Here is a 19,587-nt window from a genome sequence, read left to right on the forward strand (position 1 = left end):
ACACAATAATTAAGAGCCAACATTGGTTTACTTGGCAAATCAAGTGATTCACTTTCTCTGTTGGCTTTTGCATGTACATTTTTTCTATATTAGCTCTTAAATGTTGTCTTAGATTAGGACACTTCCCAAGGCTTGCCGATTTGGTTTTTCCTGCTTCTCCTTCTGCAGTCAGTTTTCCCTGAAGTGACAGCAAGGACCTCAGAATAAACACAATCCTTTTAACAACAAGGTTTCATCTCAGTTTTCTCCAGAACCACCCTATGTGGGAGAAGCCAGTGTCAACTTCCACATGGAAAAGGATGTCTGGAAAAGACGTCTGAGGTTATCTTCCAGCCTGTTGCTTTACTTGGCATGACTGGAGTCATTGCAACTCTCATGTTGAAAAAGGGTCCAACAGTATCCTCTTTCATGTTAGGACACAGGGCCACCTGCACATCCAAGCAAGAGAAGGAGCATTTGAAGGCAATAAAGTCGGCTGTCATTCAGGTGAGCCAGTCTCCTAAGCACCATAAACAGGTGCCTGAGTCACCAGAGAGGAGGCAGTGGCTTCAGCTGGAGAGGGCTGTTCACTCAACTCTCCGTAAATCATTGTGTGCACAAGAGAATAGCCTTTCTATTCAGGTAATGAAATGGAGCATCAGTGTGGAGGAAGGGAATTCTTCCCACTTTGAAGGAGATCAGAGCAGCCCATCAGGGAGTTCAGAGAATATAGCAGAACTGTGTTCTTCAGGAGTGATTCTTGTAGGTTATGGTTTCAGAACAGCCAAGCCGTTGGGTGATAGGTCATGAGAAGAGGTTAATGATGGATGCTGCCATGTTTCTAAGAACACTGGAGAGCCTGTTATTCCATAAACCACAGGAGTAGTTGCAGGACCCTTTAGAAGAAACTAAAGATCCCATAGTGAATGATGAGGGGAAGAAAAATGGATAAGTTATATTTGTTATGCTTTTTAATCCCAGTTTTATATCTTACATACTTGTACAACTTGACATAAAAATCATTCTGCATGACTTCTAAGAACTGAAGGCTTGAAGGTCATTCTCCCTTGAGTCAACATGAGGCTGTTGCCCAAAGGGACTGTCCATGGCTTCATCAAAATCCAGTCTCCTCCAGAGCAGAAGAATCTAGCCGGCTACCTTTGTGCCATCACAACAGAACCTCTATCAGCTGGACTTCTTTGTTTTGTCATGAAACATTGGTTCAGCACAGGTCGAAGAATCATAAGCCTTTAGAGCTAGAAGGTACCCTAGAGATCCTGGCTCAATGATTTCTAAATTGTTTTCAGTAAAAAAAAAAAAAAAAAAAAAATCAGATGAAATTCTACTTACACTTGGAAATATAAAATAAATATAGAAGCTATAATTCAAAATGGAAGCTTGATCATAACTTTTTAAAAATTCTTATTTAATAACAATGGATTTAATTAAGGGGAAAAAATCACCATTTTACAGTCACCAATGAAGCAATGAATTTGGCAATAATTGGAAATGGATGCTGAAAATGTAAGAGGGAAGGTTGATGGGGAACTTTTCAACAGAAGGATCAGGCTGACACCAACTGAACCATTGGTCAAATTAACCCTTAGTACAAGTGGTTATTAACTGTATTGTGGCTTCAGAGGTAGTGTGACAGGAAGTAGGTACGTAAATTAGGAAACAGAAGACAATTATTTTAAATGAAGGAAAAACTTTTGGTGAACAGTCTTAGAGATTTGAAACAAAATGACATCCAGAAAACAAGAAGAGGTTTCAATGAAAAAGGGAAAATCAGAGACATAGAAAGTACTGTTAGAAATTAAAATTCCATTCTAACCCTCACTCTGTCCAATCTAAGCAAAGAAGAAAAGATAAAGGAAGATAATGCAGGCTTTACCAGAAAAAAAAAAAAAGAGAAAGAGAGAGAAATAGGATACTCTCCCTCACTGGGAAGGTGAAGGAAGTATAGGGACACACAGAAAAAGAGGAATAAAACTAAACAAATAGAGAGGGGTGGAATAGCCATTTATCTGGGAGAACGAAGGACACCAGAGCTTTGTTTAGATCTTCGGCGTTTCCATCATGTCTGGTTTGTCACCATGCATTTTCAGAATATACGGCATACACATGTGTAGAAACAATTTAACATGATGAGCATACTGTAGAAATGTTAAATCAAACAAAAGTCAGTATCATAAAAAGTGAATCCTCGAGTATCTAATAACTCAACCAGGCTTTTATTTCCAGACCCCAAAATCTCCAAGTCTAGCCTCTATGTTAACTGTCAGCACTTGGTGTAGAAAGGTTAAGTTTCAAAAAAAAACCCTAAAATTCTCTTACAGTGAAGCCAATTCCCTAGAAAATTTTCTACGATCTTAGTTTTTAAAGTTTGCCATTTTTGGATGAGAGTTATGCTTGAAATTTTTGTAAAAAGAAAAATGTTATATATTGAGGAAAACTTTACTCACACCACCACCCCCCACCATGGAGTACACATTCGTGCCTGCAGTATATTATTGAAAATCCACAGAACATGTAAAAATTGCGTCCACACAGGCTTTGTCTAAAAATGCTTATCAAAATGTTAGAACCCTTTTGGTAATGTTTGGAGAGATAATATTCGATAATGAACCTTGAGACTGCATGTGATTTCCAGTCAACATTTGCACACATGGATATGACACAAAAGATATTTTCCAGAAGTTTTGTTTAATTGTTTATTTAAACAATTTTTATTTAAACAATAAACAATTTAAACAATGTTTATTTAAGGGGCTAGTGCACTGGGACGACCAAGAGGGATGGTATGAGGAGGGGGGACAGAGGAGGGTTCAGGATGGGGAACACATGTATACCTGTGGTGGATTCATTTTGATATTTGGCAAACCTAATACAATTATGTAAAGTTTAAAAATAAAATAAAATTAAAAAAAAAACATTTTATCTAAAGATTCTTTCAAGTTTTGATGACAAGCCATAACACAAGAGAAACTTCGTTCATCTGAGACCATCCTCTGGCCAAAAGAGGCTTCAAGATGGTTAAAGTGATTAATAACACAAAAGAAAGATATTCTTTGAAAAAAAATCACAAGTAGCCCTTGATTTTAAATGTTTTGGAACTCCATCCAGGGTCTAATTAAAAGGAGTGGGTGGGGTGGGGAGGGGGGAAGAACATGTAATATATTGAAGAAGAGAAAGGTTTTGTATGTTTGAATTCTGGGAAAGGGTACTGTCCAAAAAGGAATGGCTGACCCCGGGGAAGTTAGAAGGCTGATGATGTGGAATATTGGAACAGCTCCAGGCTGCACAGGCCCCTCCAGGAGTGGCACAGACAGTGTCTATTCACAGTGGGGACCTGAGTGCTGAGTGCAGCATTTGTCAAGAGTGGCAGCCTTGGGAGGGATGCATGTTCACAAATTCATCCCTCCCAATGATTCAATAACCCAACCCAAAGGACTTGACTGTCCCAGCAAACGAACTCCACCTTCCGCAGGCCTGAGACACGCTATGTGGAGTTTGCAGAGGAACCTCTGATTTATGGTGGTGAAGCTTTCCTTCCTTCTCAAATAGAGCTCCAGGCTGCTGGGAGGAAAGAAGCCAAATAAAACACTTTCTGTATGCAGACTTCTAAGTCACAGGTGGCATTGGGTGCTTCGTTATGTCTTCAACTTGGTACAGACACATGATCTCTTTCCCTTTAATGTGTTAAAAAAGACTTCCTAGAAATTCAAACATGCCCAGTCTTTACATTTTTCCTTTTTTTTCTTTTTCCCCTGTGGAATAAATTGACAGACAGCTTGACTCTAGCATAATGTTTAAGAGAGTGGGTTCCTGAGTACGAATGACAGCTCCAATGCAAAAATGCTCCATGACTTTTGGAAATTTGCTTCAGGAATCGAATTCTCAGTTTCCTCCCCCGAGAAATGGGGATGAAGGTCGTACCAACCTTAAAGAATTACTATGAGGATTAACTGAGAAAAACTTCATCAAGTTTAAAAATTCCCCTGCCCAGAGGTATTATGGCTGCAAACAACGGAAATAGTAACTCAAACTGGCTAAAACAATAACTAAATGTGTGTTTCATATAGGCTGGAATCCAGAAGAGCAGGCTTCCAGCACAGAATGATTGACAACTTGATGGATTGTCAAAAACCTAGGTTCTTTCCCTCTGCCGTATGCTATTCTTGGCATTGGTTCATCCCAAAGCTGCTTCCTCTCCTGGTCACATTTTGGCTTCCTATGGCAAGCAGGACTACATTATTTCTTGTTCATATTCAGTAAGAAAGGATGAGGTTAACCTTCCAGAAGCTTCCAGTAGATTTCTCTCATCCCATTAATGAGAACTGCATCACAAGTCCACCCTAAAATTATCCTTGTAAGAATAGGGTCACCATGAATGGAATAAAGTGATCTTTGGAGGGGAAATGGATGTAGGGAAAGATCATTTAAATACCCAGTAAAGTGTACCTCCTGCTAGCATTATTGTCCACATTATGTTGCCCCTATAGGAAATTTTTCCAAAGATGCAACTGGTTGTTACATCAGTGGTCTTGAAGTGGCAAATGGATTTTATTTTTTGTGTCACTTCAGGTTTATTTCCAGTGGTTGTCTAAAGCAGTGCTTCAGAAAGATTCTGGGGCTTCACCTATGCCAGGAAAGGGAAGTAAAAGTCAGTTATAGGAATCAGCCAAGGGTGCAAGCTGTGGCTTCATCAATGCCAAGGGTAGAACTGAACAGCTGGGCATGTCCGTTTGCACTCTTCCTCTGTGCCACTTTTTAGCCTTTAGAACACATAGAACTATGTTTTCAAGCCTTTCAGACTAAAACCAGGAGTGCATCTGTACCACTGAAAAATGAGTTTGACAGAATAGCTGGTCTTCCAGATTTCTGAGAGCGCGAGCTTTCTCTACAGACCAATTCAACTACTACTTACTGAACACTAATTCATCTTGCTATTTTGCACCAGAATCCAAAAGAGGTACAAGACACAAACTCTGTCCTTAAGAAACGTCCAGTCTCTCTTGGGAAAGAAAGCATGCGGACAGTCAAGTGTTAAACAGTAGAAGAAGGCAGCCTAGAATTTAGGGTCCAAGGAGACTGCTAAAGCCATTTTAATTGGCCATGACTAAACTGACCAGGGAGAGTCCCATAATTAACTGCAGTGCCATTTTGCAAATAGGCATACGGGCTCAGCCTCAGTCTGTAATAGGGACTGGTACTTTCCACAGAGCAGGCAGACAGATGGCCTCAGAGTTTTTCAGACTTTGTGTCAATGTCTCCCATGCACTAACTGTAACCACAACCATGACTTTGTATAAATACATCTTCTTCCCGAGAAGGTTGAATCTTGAAGCTTGAGGAGGTAGTAAGTTTCTAGAGCTCTGAAAGTGTGGCTGTGGTTTTTCAAGGCTCCATCTTCCAACAAGCCCTCAGGATTGACAGCTTGAATATGATTGATCTAATTTAATGGCTCTGTACCCTTGGCCCTAGAGAATATATTATATAGAGAATATATTGAAGATTCCAAATTCTTACAATTGCCCATTCCAATGCTGTGTGTTTATAACCTATTTGGAGCAGGTAAGTCTGATAAAAATGTACAGAATAATTATAACAATAACATTGATTCATGCATACACCCTAAGTCGCTTGTCATGTCTGACTCTTGTGCAGGCCTATGGACTGTAACCTGTCAGGCTCTTCTGTCCATGGGATTCTCCAGGCAAGAATACTGGAGTGGGTTGCCACGCTCTCCTCCAGGGAATCTTCTTGACCCAGGGATCAAACCCAGGACTCTGATGTATCCTGCATTGACAGGTGCGTTCTTTACCACTAGCCCCACCTGGGAAGCCCCAACATTGACACATCAACAGACAATGGATTCTGAGCATGAGATAGACAAGGGACATGCTCTAAAATAAGGGAAATGCATTTCTGATTTACAAAGAATTCATAATCTAGTAAAGCTGATAGGACTTAGATGTATGGCACAATATGTATGAAGTGATGTATAAGATGACCATCTCTGGTCCAGCCCCTTATTGACTCCCAGCTGCACTGGAACCACTCCTTCTATAATTCCATGTGTTCTATTGCACCCATCAGGGCCATCTTTCCAAAGTACAGCAGTAAGTCAGTCACTTCCTTGCTGGAATATTTATGTGGCACCCAGTGCCCACCAAAAAATTACCCTCTTTACCTTCAAGTACCCTCTAAAATCTGTCCCTCTCTAGTCTTCCTGTCTGTTTCCAATAGAGCAGCCCTCTTTCACTAAATCTGTTTACTCAAGAGCTCTGTTTCCAAATTGGTCATGGCTGTCCTGCCTCCCCAGCTTGCTCACCTGTGCCTGTAATACTCTTCCTGCCTCTGCTTATTTAAATCTCATTCTTCTTTGAAGAGGAATGTGTGTTTGCTACATAATTACTTTCCTAAACACACCAGATTACAGAGATCATTCCCTCCCCTGAACTCCAATACCACTGGCATTTCTTACGTAGCACAGTGAGTAAATCTGCATAAATTTTATATAAAGGTCTTGCCTCCCCATCATTTTCTTAGAGTCTTTATTGAATTAGTTACTATATTGTTTCTGTTTTATGTGTTTTTTTTTGGCCATGAGGCATGTCAGTTCTTAGCTCCCTGACTGGGGATCGAACCTGCACCCTCTGCATTGGAAGGTGAAGTCTTAACCACTGGACCACGTGGGAAGTCCCTTGTCTTCCCATCTCGATTTCCAGTTCCTGGATGTTGAGCACCTTATTCCAATTCTATCTGTCTAAAACTTAACAAACGCATATAAAATGATCTTCAGCAATGCAGTTGATGGAAAAATAAAGCCAGTCATTGACTATGGAGCAAAGGAGTAATCAGATACAATCAGAATGGACTAGAATGAATTTTAAAAAGGCTTACTAGGCAGGTGACTTTTTAAACTGGGTTTGGAGGAAAGTACAGGAATGGCAGAAGGGCTAGCAAGAAGGGTGTGGGTTAAAATGAAGACGGTAGACATGAGAAGTAATGGGTGGATCTGGAACCTGACTATGTTCTGATAGTTGAATAAAATCAACAGATTGGTACGGAAGTCTGGTGGCTAAATGCCCTTCCCTTTGCATATCTTCTAGGTGTAACTTGTTTAGGTCCATGGAGTTGACAATTAGGGCCAAGGAAAAGTCATCATCTAGACTTAAATTCTATCTTATGACCTTTAAATGTGCTTCTTCCATTTAATTCTTTGAAATATTATTTCCTTGGGTGAGGTAACTTTTTTCCAATGGGAAGCTCATTGGTGAGTTGTTTGGCCCTCATTTTCACCTTGTCAGAACAATTGGACAGAATTGCAAATGTAGATTAATGTTTTAAACAAGTACTTACCCTGGTTTTCATGTCCTCAGGTCCCCTTCAAAAACTCCACATTATAGCAAAGATTCTATGATATTCATATCTGTAGGTTTTCAGGGATACTGGGGTGTGTGCTGATCAAGAGATCAGCTGGGTTCTGTTGAGGCTGCAATTGAGATCCAATCTCCTAGCTCTGACCTTAGACCCTTCCCATGCTGGACACTTCAGCCTCAATCACACCTCAACTCTTCCCAGAGTAAACCATCTACTGGGTCCATCCAGCAAAGAATTAGGAAGATGTGCCAAGTGATGTGTGGATTATCCCATTTTTTATTTGTTAACTTTGCTAACTTCTACTTCTCTACAGTTCTGGATCACCAGATACCCAAAGGGGCTACTCTTAATTCCTCATTTAAAGTGTCTTCTTTTCTTTAAACATTATTGTTCAAACCTGTCCATTAGTTTTGTCTATATATATGGCATTCTCTGAGCATCCATAGTATGACCCTAAATAAAAGAATCATTGAATTAAAGAACCTGAAATCTCATAAGGACCTCAGAAATCATTTCATCAAAGACCCATACTCTTCAGAGTTAACTATGGCCCAGGAGGGGAATGTGGCCTGGCAATTGGTATCTGAATGTGTTATAGTTCTCTGATACTATTAAGAACTAAGATTTTTTCCCCTGCAATTTGATTTGTCTCCTTAATGTAACTGCTATTGTGAAGAACAACTGAGCTCTCTCCATTAATGAAAATGTTTTGTATCCCTCCACTTTATTTTTATTTTTGGCTTCACTGAGTCTTCGTTGTGGTATACAGGCTTTCTCTAGTTGTGGTGAGCAGGCTCAGCTGCCCTGTGGCATGTGGGATCTTAGTTCCCAGACCATGGATCAAACCCGTGTACCCTGCATTGGAAGGTAGATTCTTAACCACTGGGATGTTAGGAAACTTCTAGCTCCCTCTACTTTAGAAACACACTTAGTGCAAGAAGTCAAAATAAGGATTTCACATTTCCATTAAAAAAAAAAAAAAGATAAAGACTACACGTGTAGGTTTTACCTGCAGATCATATTATAGCTCGGTGAACCCACTTCCCTCCTCCCTAAAAATTACATAATGTTAAAAAAAAAAAACTTTCTAAAAGGACACAGAGGTGATGAGTCAGGTACCTGCTCATCTGTCAAGGATCAGCTTCCTCTAGAACTTTTCTCAACAGCATTGCTATGGGTATTTTAGACTGTTCTTTGTTGGGAACTGTCCTGAGCTCATGTTTATCGCCACCCTGGCCTCTACTCATTCCTTCACCAGAAGCACATGGTCCCCCTTGCTGCCCCTGTTCAGTTCAGTTCAGTCCCTCCGTAGTGTCCAACTCTTTGCAACCTCATGTTCTGTCGCATGCCAGGCCTCCCTGTCCATCACCAACTCCCAGAGTTTACTCAGACTCATGTCCATTGAGTTGGTGATGCCATCAAATCGTCTCATACTCTGTCATCTCCTTCTCCTCCTGCCCTCAATCTTTCCCAGATCAGGGTCTTTTTAAATGAGTCAGTTCATCACATCAGGTGGCCAAAGGATTGGAATTCAGCTTCAGTATCAGTCCTTCCAATGAATATTCAGGACTGATTTCCTTGAGGATGGACTGGCTGGATCTCCTTGCAGTCCAAGGGACTCTCAAGAGTCTTCTCCAACACCACAGTTCAAAAGCATCAATTCTTCTGTGCTCAGCTATCTTTATAGTCCAACTCTCATATCCATATGTGACTACTGGAAAAACCATAGCTTTGACTAGATGGACCTTTGTCGGCAAGTAACATCTCTGCTTTTTAATATGCTGTCTCAGTTCAGTTCAGTCACTCAGTCATGTCTGACTCTTTGTGACCCCATGAACTGCAGCACACCAGGCCTCCCTGTCCATCACCAACTCCCAGAGTCCACCCAAACCCATGTCCATTGAGTCAGTGATGCCATTCAACCATCTCATCCTCTGTCATCCCCTTCTCCTCCTCTGTCATCCCCTTCTCCTGCCCTCAATCTTTCTTTCCCAGCATCAGGGTCTTTTCCAATGAGTCAGCTCTTCGCATAAGGTCGCCAAAGGATTGGAGTTTCAGCTTCAACATCAGTCTTTCCAATGAACACCCAGGACTGATGTCCTTCAGAATGGACTGGTTGGATCTCCTTGAAGTCTAAGGGACTCTCAAGAGTCTTCTCCAACACCACAGTTCAAAAGCATCAATTCTTCGGTGCTCAGCTTTCTTTATAGTCCATCTCTCACATCCATACATGATTACTGGAAAAACCATAGCCTTGACTAGATAAACCTTTGTTGACAAAGCAATGTATCTGCTTTTTAATATGCTGTCTAGGTTGGTCATAAATTTCCTTCTAAGGAATAAGCATCTTTTAATTTCATGGCTGCAATCACCATCTTCAGTGATTTTGGAGCCCAGAAAAATAAAGCCAGCCACTATTTCCACTGTTTCCCCATCTATTTGCCATGAAGTGATGGGACCAGATGACATCATCTTAGTTTTCTGAATGTTGAATTTTAAGCCAATTTTTCCACTCTCCTCCTTCACTTTCATCAAGAGGTTCTTTAGTTCTTCTTCACTTTCTCCCATAAGGGTGGTGTCATCTGCATATCTGAGGTTATTGATATTTCTCCTGGCAATCTTGATTCCAGCTTGTGCTTCATCCAGTCCAGCATTTCTCATGATGTACTCTGCATATAAGTTAAATAAGTAGGGTGACAATATACAGCCTTGACATACTCCTTTTCCTATTTGGAACCAGTCTGTTGTTCCATGTCCAGATATAACTTTTGCTTCCTGATCTGCATACAGATTTCTCAAGAGGCAGGTCAGGTGCTCTGGTATTCCTGTCTTTTTCAGAATTTTCCACAGTTTTTTGTGATGCACACAGTCAAAGGCTTTGGAATAGTCAATAAAACAGAAATAGATGTTTTTCTGGAACTCTCTTGCTTTTTCAATGATCCAACAGATGTTGGCAATTTGATCTCTGGTTCCTCTGCCTTTTCTAAAACCAGCTTGAACATCTGCAAGTTCAAGGTTCACTGTTGAAGCCTGGCTTGAAAATTTTTGAGCATTACTTTGCTAGCTTGTGAGATGAGTGCAATTGTCCAGTAGTTTGACCATTCTTTGGTATTGCCTTTCTTTGGGATTAGAATGAAAACTGACATTTTCCAGTCCTGTGGCCACTGCTGAGTTTTCCAAATTTGTGGGCATATTGAGTGTAGCACTTTTAGCATCATCTTTTAGGATCTGAAATAGCTCCACTAGAATTCCATCACCTCCACTAGCTTTGTTCATAGTGATGCTTCCTAATGCCCACTTGACTTTGCATTCCAGGATGTGTGGCTCTAGGTGAGTGATCATACCATCATGATTATCTGGGTTATGATGATCTTTTTTGTTTGGTTCTTCTGTGTATTCTTGCCACCTCTTCTTTTAACTTCTGCTTCTGTTAGGTCCATACCATTTCTGTCCTTTATTGTGCCCATCTTTGCATGAAGTCTTCCCTTGGTTTCTCTAATTTTCTTGAAGAGATCTCTAGTCTTTCCCATTCTATTGTTTTCCTCTATTTCTTTGCATTGATCACTGAGGAAGGCTTTCTTATCTCTCCTTGCTATTCTTTGGAACTCTGCATTCAAGTGGATATATCTTTCCTTTTCTCCTTTGCCTTTCATTTCTCTTATTTTCACAGCTATTTGTAAGGCCTCCTCAGACAACCATTTTGCCATTTTGCATTTCTTTTTCTTGCAGATGGTCTTGATCCCTGTCTTCCATACAATGTCAGGAACTTCTGTCCATAGTTGTTCAGGTAGTCTGTTTATCAGATCTAATCCATTGAATCTATTTCTCACTTCTACTGTATAATCAGAAGGGATTTGATTTAGGTCATACCTGAATGGTCTAGTAGTTTTCTGCACTTTCTTCAATTTAAGTCTGAATTTGGCAATAAGGAGTTCATGATTTGAGCAACAATCAGTACCCTGGCTTATTTTTGCTGACTGTATAGAGCTTTTCCATCTTTGGCTGCAAAAAATAAAATCAATCTGATTTCAGTATTGACCATCTGGTGATGTCCACGTGTAGAGTCTTCTCTTGTGTTGTTGGAAAAGGATGTTTATTATGACCAGTGCATTCTCTTGGCAAAACTCTATTAACCTTTGCTAATATGTCTCTGGATGTTGCCAAATGTCCCTTTTGGGAAAGACTTCTCCCATCCTTCTTGAGAACCACTGGGTCTAGAACATCCTGTGAATGCAGAGATTACTCTGAGGAGATCTTTCAGAAGTTTCTTATCAGTATTTTTGTTCCACAGGCTCCCACCCACCAACTCTGACATCACTGCCATCATTTCCACCCTAGACTCCTACACAGAGGCCAACACACAGCAAGCAACTCCATTCCTTTCTCTTCATAATGCCTCCACGCAGGGCTGCATCACACTTAACAGTGGGTGTGACTGATGAAAATCACAACGTTGAGGTTGAAAGTCACCTATTGAAAATGACTTTTTGCCATAATATAATGGGGAAATATATTTGTGATCTATTGCTGTGTCATGAATTGCCTCAAAATAAAGCTAACTTAATCCATTAAACATAAAGCTAAAATATCAAAAATGTATTATTTCACACAGTTTCCGAGGGTCAGGAGTCTGGGTAAGCTGCACAGTTCTGAGAGATCAATAAGCTGTTGGCTAGGGCTACAGTCATTGCCAGGCAGTCCTGAGGCTGGAGAAGCTGCTTCCGAAGGCACTTCTGTGATTCTTGGATTCACATCCTCATTGGTTGTTGGCCAGAGCTTTAGTTCTTTGTCATGTGGGCTCCTATGTAGCGATGTCTCATTCCATGGCAATTGGCTTTCCCCAGAGTGAGTGGCAGAGAGACAGAGACAGAGAAAACAGACTCTTTAGTTTTTTTATAACTTAATGTGGGAAGTGATGTACCAGCCACTCTGCTCTATGCTGTTGTGTCCACAGACCAACTTTGGGAAGGAAGACCATAAAGGTGTTAGGCAGCGGTGAGGCTCATGGGGGTGCCAGTTTAGAGGCTGCCTACCCTGGAAACCCCTCAATAACGCAAACTTTTCCTGAACTTAATCTCTTTCCAGATTGAGAACATGATAATTTCTGATTCCTAGTGTCCTCAATTTCATTACAGTGGGAAGGAATTTGCATCTGGTCAGTGCTGTCCCTGGGCACTACGTTGTCCAGTGGAACCTGTTCCCTTTCTTAGGTGACAATAGGAGGCCAGGTCATTACAGAAGAATTTTCAACAAAAGCAGATTTTTGACTGGCATTTTTCAATTGGAAAAAATAATAAGCCACAGCACATATCATTCACTATTTCAGTCAGCCAAGATGCTGTGAGCTCTTGATCAAACTATATTTAATATTGAACTTCTTTTTAAAGTTAGACCTTTGTTGATAATGAACCATCTTACAACAGTGGAACAAAACAATCTTAGTTTATGTGGGTAAGAAATAGGGGTAAGTCCCAGCTGGGTCATTCTGCTCCACTGCGCAGGGGCTGGTGTCACTTAGTCATACTCACAAGGTTGCAGGGGTGGGTTAGAGACTCAGGAAGATTCACTCACATGTCTAGTGTTTTTGTGCTTCTCCAACTGGCTCCTCTCTCTCTCTCTGAAGATAGTAGGCATGAAATATCACAGGATTCCTCCATGGATACCAGTCAGATGTCTTCCACGATGGTTAATTTCCAAAAGCAAAAGAAGATGCTAAGCTTCTTCAAGGCTTGGCATTGAATTGGCACTGTATCACATCTACCCCTTTCTGTTGGTTCAAGTGAGTCACTTTTGAAAAGCTATCTCATGTCAAACCCTCTTTGTGCTTAAAATCTTTGGCCTAATGTCTTTGACCTCTAGACTCAGCCTTAAAGGACTCATGTGATCAGGTCAGCCCCACCCAGATACTAATCTTCCTATTTTAAGTGTTAATCTTCCTATCTTAAGATTGAAAGTGAAAAGTGAAAGTGAGTTGCTCAGTCTTTTGGACTCTTTGCAACCCTGTGGACTGTAGCTCTCCAGGCTTCTCTGTCAATGAGATTCTCCAGGCAAGAATACTGGAGTGGGTTGCCATTTCCTTCTCCAGGGAATTTTCCTGACCCAGGGATTGAACCTAGGTCTCCTGCATTGCAGATTCTTTACCACCTGAGCCATCAAGGAATTTCTTCCTGTCTTAAAGTCACCTGATTTTGGACCTTAATTACAGCTGCAAAATCCTTCCATAGCGGCACTTAGATTAGTGTTTGGTTGAATAACTAGGAGAAAGTGAGTGGTACATGAAGGGCTGGAAATCTTGGGGACTACAGAATTCTGCCTACCAATGTGAGACAACTGGTAGAATTTTTTGTATATTAACTGAAAATATTGTATCAATGTTAATTTTCTGGCTTAGGTAATTGTACATTGGTTATGCAAAATGTCAACATTCATGGAAACTAGTATATGGGAATTCTAAAGTATTATTTTAATGATGTTTGTAAATATAAAATTATTTAAAATAAAAGGCTTAAAAAAAAAAAAAAAAAAAAAAGCAAGATACCAGACCAGTACAGGTTCCAGGAGAAGGAAAACAAAGTGCATCTCTTGATGGAAAGAGAGGCATGTGTATAATGGGTGGGAGGTACTGATGGTGGCCATCTTTGAAAACCATTTATCACAGGCTCTATGAGTTTAAAAAAATGAACATAATCAGTTCTTCTCTCATCGAACATGTAATCTGGTGAGTGAGAGAATGTCTATTGGACTAATATTTATGGTGTCTCCTACTGAGTAGGCACCATGGTAATCACAGGAGATGCAAGCGTGACTAAGATACCCACAATATTATAGTTTAATGGGAGACAGCAATGGGTGACCAGTAACTACAACTGAGGGTGTGATAAGTGTTATGGCCAGATAAATACAGAGGACTGAGATAGCAAATGAGATGTAGAGATCACTTCCAATTGTGGAGATCAGAAAATGCATTGTCCATGGGTTAACAGACAAACACCAAGTATTTCCTTCTCCCTTCCACTCCAATACTTTGAAATTGCTCCCACAAATTGAAAAAAGTGTTCTTATGGTTTACTACTGTATTTTCTATTTGAGGGGCTTTCATGTTTCATTGAATTTACCTATAGAGTAGATTTTTACACGAATATCTTCCTACTAATAAAAATTGCAACTCCTGCTAGAGTCATATATATTATCCTAGATATCTGTTATACTTCTTTTCTCTCTCCAAGGAGTAGCTGAAATTTCCCTGGAAATGAGTGTCCCTCATTTCCTGACGTTGTTCAGTATCTCTGATAAGCCAGCATTTGTTTCCACTGGATGTCTTTCTCTCTCCATGTCTCGATTTCAGCAGTGTGCTGGTTGTTCTCTAGGACACTAAACGGTGCCTCCCTAAGTGGTTAAGTCCAAGTGTTCAGCCTCTCTCATTTTTCCCAGCAGTGGTCTTTGGGAGAGCTACTTTTAACCTATTTCATCAGCAATCTTATGGCTCTATTCAACCTTTAAAAAGAATCACAAATGGTAAGCTGTATCTATAAATTCATACACAGAAAAATCTTTTGGAGTGGGGTGAGCATTCTAAGGTCCTCTTTGGTAGAAGTATATGTTCTTAGGACATTTAACAGTTGAAAAACTGTGATATTTCCCTGAGGTGGCAGCCTGAAGAGACTTTCCTGAGGGTTTTGCTGACAGTGTTTGAGTTAAGCTGATCCTCTTATAAATCCTGTTGTTTCTAGAGCATTTGCAAAGGTTGAAATGAATGGATTACGGTCTTTCTGCTCCTGACATGTCTTGCCCTTTATCCTTCTGAACATCCCAAAGTGTCCTAGGGTGCATGAGTTCTAGGGACATGATCTGAAGGTAGTGTCTGTGATAATGAAGGTGGGGGTGTCACTCACACTGGTGGAGCAGAGGACCTGAGTGTGTCCACTGTGACACGCTCAGTGACACACGGTGTGAGTGTGTCCATTGTGACATGAAGTGTGTGTGTATCCATTGCTACTCTCTTCAGGCAGTAGCCTTAAGGCTTTCCTAGGCACATCGTGTTAGTACAATATATTGATTAGGACAGTGCTTTATTTATTAATTTATTTTTCCCTTTTGATCATGCTGTGAGGTATGTGGGATCTTACTTAGACTCCTAATCGTGGATCGAACCTGTGCTCCCTACAGTGGAAGCATGGAGTCTAAACCACTGGATGACCAGGGAAGTCCCAGGACAGTGCTTTATACATAAAGACTTTAACAGATACTGTTGCTTGTGGTATTATTATTATAAAGCATCAAATCTAACCCCAGTCATAAAACTCATGAGAAGATCTGCCACCATTGTTGAACTATATCTATTATGCATCCTGAAAGAAAGGGAGAGGGAATATAATAAGAGCTCTTATTTCATGGGATGAGTAGAGAAAATCTACTTCCACTGTGCTCAGGAAATGAAAGGTACTAAGTCTGACTACCAGCAGAATCTTCTTCCTCCCCCAGCCAGGCCTGTTCTAGCTCTGACTGTTCATTCTCCCAAGTTCAAAAAACCTTCCCCCAGAAATGTACCCACACAGAGGCTTACCAAGCTACTCATTTCACCTCATGTCACCTGGGTCATACGAGTATAGCTACACAAAAGGAAGAGTTTTGATCATGTCATCTCTGCGGGGTTTTGTCGGTGACTTCAGCTAAGTGAGTCGCTTATCAAGGCCTGAGCACCACCTCTGCTCGCATGCTGGGCATACCCTTTCACTTAGGTTTTCACTCAAAGCAAAGTTGGAGAACCAAACACATGTTCGGGATTCAGAAGATAGGAAACGGAGGCACAGACATAGAAAACAAAGGTATGGACATCAAGGTGGGGAAGCAGTGGTGGGATGAATTGGGAGATTAGGATTGACATATATACACTATTGATACTATGTCTAAAATAGATAACTAATGAAAACCTACTGTATAGCACAGGGAACTCTACTCAGTGCTCTGTGGTGACCTAAATGGGAAGGAAATTCGACAAAGAGGGGATATATGTATACATAAAGCTGGTTCACTCAGCTGTACAGCAGAAACTAACACAACATTGTAAAGCATCTGTACTCTAGTGAATTAAAAAAAAAAAAAAAGATGGGAAACATAGGCCCAGAAAAGGAAATTCTACTAACTGGATATTTCTAACTCTGTCGTATTTTTCCATCTGCACAGTTCAGCAAATCAGGCTGAGAAGATTCAGGGTCCTGTTCACTGGACACTTCTTCCAGAGGTGACCTGTAGGTCATTGTATTTCTGTTCTGCCTCCTCATCTGTGTCAATGCCATTTGCAAGCGTGTTTGGCTATCTATAACAATACTGGAAATAGTTTATTTTCTATCCCCTGAAATAGTAAATCTTTAACAGTCCTTCTAAAATGGGTGCTATGATTTTCTTGACCCTCTGCAAAGAAAGAATATATGGATGTTCATTTGCAGTATATTTCAAAGCTTCAGTCAAGAACAGCTAGGAAGTTCTTTGTAAAATCTCAAAGCATAAATCCAAATCTATTGGGACGAATATGTGTTGCCATGTCTCCTACCAAGAGACGCTTTGGAATTCCAAATTTTTCTTTAGCGTTCTCCAAGAGGTAAAGGGGTAGAAAGAAAGATATTTCCCTGTGGTCATTTAACATTAGTTTCTCTCCTCTCAGCATCTCGGCTGTGTGTTCTGAAGCTGAGTGTCTTGCTTCACGGGTGGAGCATTTGTGCGTAAGTTCTGGGCCAGAGGAAAGGATGCAGATGTAGATGAGCAGCAGGAAGTACTCCTCCAACCTCTGTGGTCAGGAGACAAAGAAACCAGTGTGAACTGAACAGACTGACATGGGGTTCATTTGCAAAGAAAGGGATGGGGAGAGAAAAGACCCGATGTGTCTGAATGTTTTTCATCTTCTTGAAAGGAGAAAGCGAAGGGAGTTGTGAGGATCTTTGTGTTCTGTTTGACAGATGGCAAAACCAAGGCAGAGGAGAAGGTACTACTCTTCTTTTTACTCTGTTACTTATTTATTTGGCTTCCCGTGGACTTCGTTGCATGCAAGATCTTTAGTCACAGTCTTTGGGATCTAGTTCTCTGGCCAGGGATTGAACCTGGGCCCCCTATATTGGGAGCACAAAATCTCAGCCACTGGACCATCAGGGATGTCCCAATGTACCACTCTTCTGGAGGCCATTTGACTGCAATTACTAAGAGCAAAATACTAATCTCCTATGAAGGCTGGTAGCCTTGACTTCTCCAAGAAAAAGCAAGAAACACAGGGCAAGGCCAAGTGCTGGAACAAAACTCTCGACCATCAAGCCCTCCCTCCCCTTTCTCTGATGGAAGGCCCATCACAACAGCAAGACCTCACTGTCACAGAGTCTAGGCTCTGCTCTGTATTCCACTTTATTGGTGCCTTTTCTTAGCAGTGAGGGCGTGTGACAGGTAAGCCTGAAGGCTCTGCTCCAGCCTGGGATGACACCTGGAACACCCCTTCATTTCTTTCCCTGAGTTTTGAGGGAGAAAAAGAGGCAGCCAGTTATTTAGGGCTCACCCCACCCAGAGATTAAGCCAAAATTGCATGTGAAGCTGAAGTCATGGCCAGAATTACTACTAGTTAGCTTCCAGATCACTGAGCAAGTCGTCTTTTTCTTGAGGTCAGTGGCAGCTTTTGGAGTCCACACCTACACAACATGGACAAAAAGAGGAGGAAGAAAGGAAAGGAGATAAAAGGACAGGGAGGAAATAAACATGGCCACAGGGAAAGGATGGGGGAGAAAATGAAAAGTCAAAAAGGAAGTAGGGATAAAAAAGAGAAAGAAGAAAAAAATGGAACTACAGGGAGGTGTCAATTAGTCACTTTGCAAGACAGTGATTTTCCTGTTGCTTTAGACTTTTAAACTAAGGAAGAACAGCCTCTGTATTTGTGTTCTATTGGTGCTATAACAATATATCACAAATGCCGTGGCTTAAAACAAAACAAATTCATTACCTTACAGTTCTGGAGATCAGAAGTCCAAAATGAGTCCAAAATGGGTCTCACTGGGCTAAAGTCAAGCAAGACTACATTCTTTCCAGGGGCTCTAAGGGAGAGTCCAATTTTCCTGCATTCTTCATCTTCTAGAAAATGCCTACAGCCCTCATTCATTTTCATTTTCAAATCCTTCAATAATCGGGAAAGTCTTTCTCACATCCCATCACTCTGACACTGTCTCTTCCACACTTAAAGGCCTGGTGATTATGTTGGGCCCCCCAGGGCAATCCAGGATAAACTCCTTATTCTAAGGTCAGCTGATCAGCAATCATAATTCCCTTTTGCCATGGAATGTAACATATCCACGGGTTCTGGGGATTAGGACATGGGCTTCTTTGATGAGCCATTATCCTGCCCACCACAGCCTCTTATTAAAAAAAAAAAGAAAAAAAAAGATACAAATTAACTTATTTACTAAACAGAAACAGACACACAGTCTTAGAGAACAAATTTATGGTTACCAGGAGTGAAGAGTGGCTGGGAGGGATAGATTGGGAGTTTGGGATTGACATGTGCACACTGCTATATTTAAAATAGATACTTATGGACACATAGGAGGCAATGAACTGAGAGAGTAGCATTGACATATATCCACTACCGTGTGTAAAACAGATAGCAAGCAGGAAGCCGCTGTATAACACAGAGAGCTCAGCTCAGTGTTCTGTGAAGACCTAGAGGGATGGAATGGGAGTAGGGATGGGAGGGACACTCAAGAGGGAGGGCATATATGTATACATATGGTGCTTCATGTTGTTGTACAGCAGAAACTAACACAACTTTGTAAAGCAGTTACATTCCAATAAAAAACTAGTAAGACTAGCAAAAGCTAGGTTCTCAGAAGCAGTTCAGAACCAGCTTCATTCTTTCCAGCTCAGTATCACTCCCAAATATACAATAAAAAGTCATTGCTATAAAAATAAATAAATGTTTTGTTGTTGTTGTTTTCTCCAACAGATGTTTGAAATAGAATTATGAACCTTTTTCCCCCAAACTTTCTCATCCTCTTTAGCAAAATAATGATCGTACTCCAAAATGGAGAGGGAGAAGAAATGAGCTTGACAGTCTCTCCTTCTAAGGCTCATTGATACTACTCTCAAAATGAATAGCCACTTTTCCCGGCACATTGTGTCTGAAGAAACTCAAGAATTTAGGGACTCATGGCAGTGGATATTCTCCCCCGAAGAGAAGTGAATGCAAGAAGA

At 40.8% G+C, this 19,587-nt stretch overlaps 1 protein-coding gene across 4 annotated transcripts in view; it reads right to left on the minus strand.

Annotated features, from left to right (window-relative positions):
* Window positions 1-19,587, minus strand: part of SUGCT (succinyl-CoA:glutarate-CoA transferase) — an 875,539-nt gene that overhangs the window by 82,966 nt on the left and 772,986 nt on the right. The window contains exon 14 of one of the 4 annotated variants that reach the window (XM_059885353.1): window positions 214-1,271. The exons of 2 other annotated variants lie outside the window; for them this stretch is intronic. In XM_059885353.1, the coding sequence (XP_059741336.1) occupies window positions 1,165-1,271 (107 nt within the window). In that variant the 3' untranslated portion in view covers window positions 214-1,164. Of the gene's footprint in view, window positions 1-213; window positions 1,272-2,666; window positions 3,556-19,587 lie in introns of those variants that run through there. One more of the 4 variants, XM_059885355.1, reaches the window with a different exon arrangement.

This window comes from Bos taurus, chromosome 4 (genome assembly GCF_002263795.3).
Source record: "Bos taurus isolate L1 Dominette 01449 registration number 42190680 breed Hereford chromosome 4, ARS-UCD2.0, whole genome shotgun sequence".
NCBI lineage: Eukaryota > Metazoa > Chordata > Mammalia > Artiodactyla > Bovidae > Bos > Bos taurus.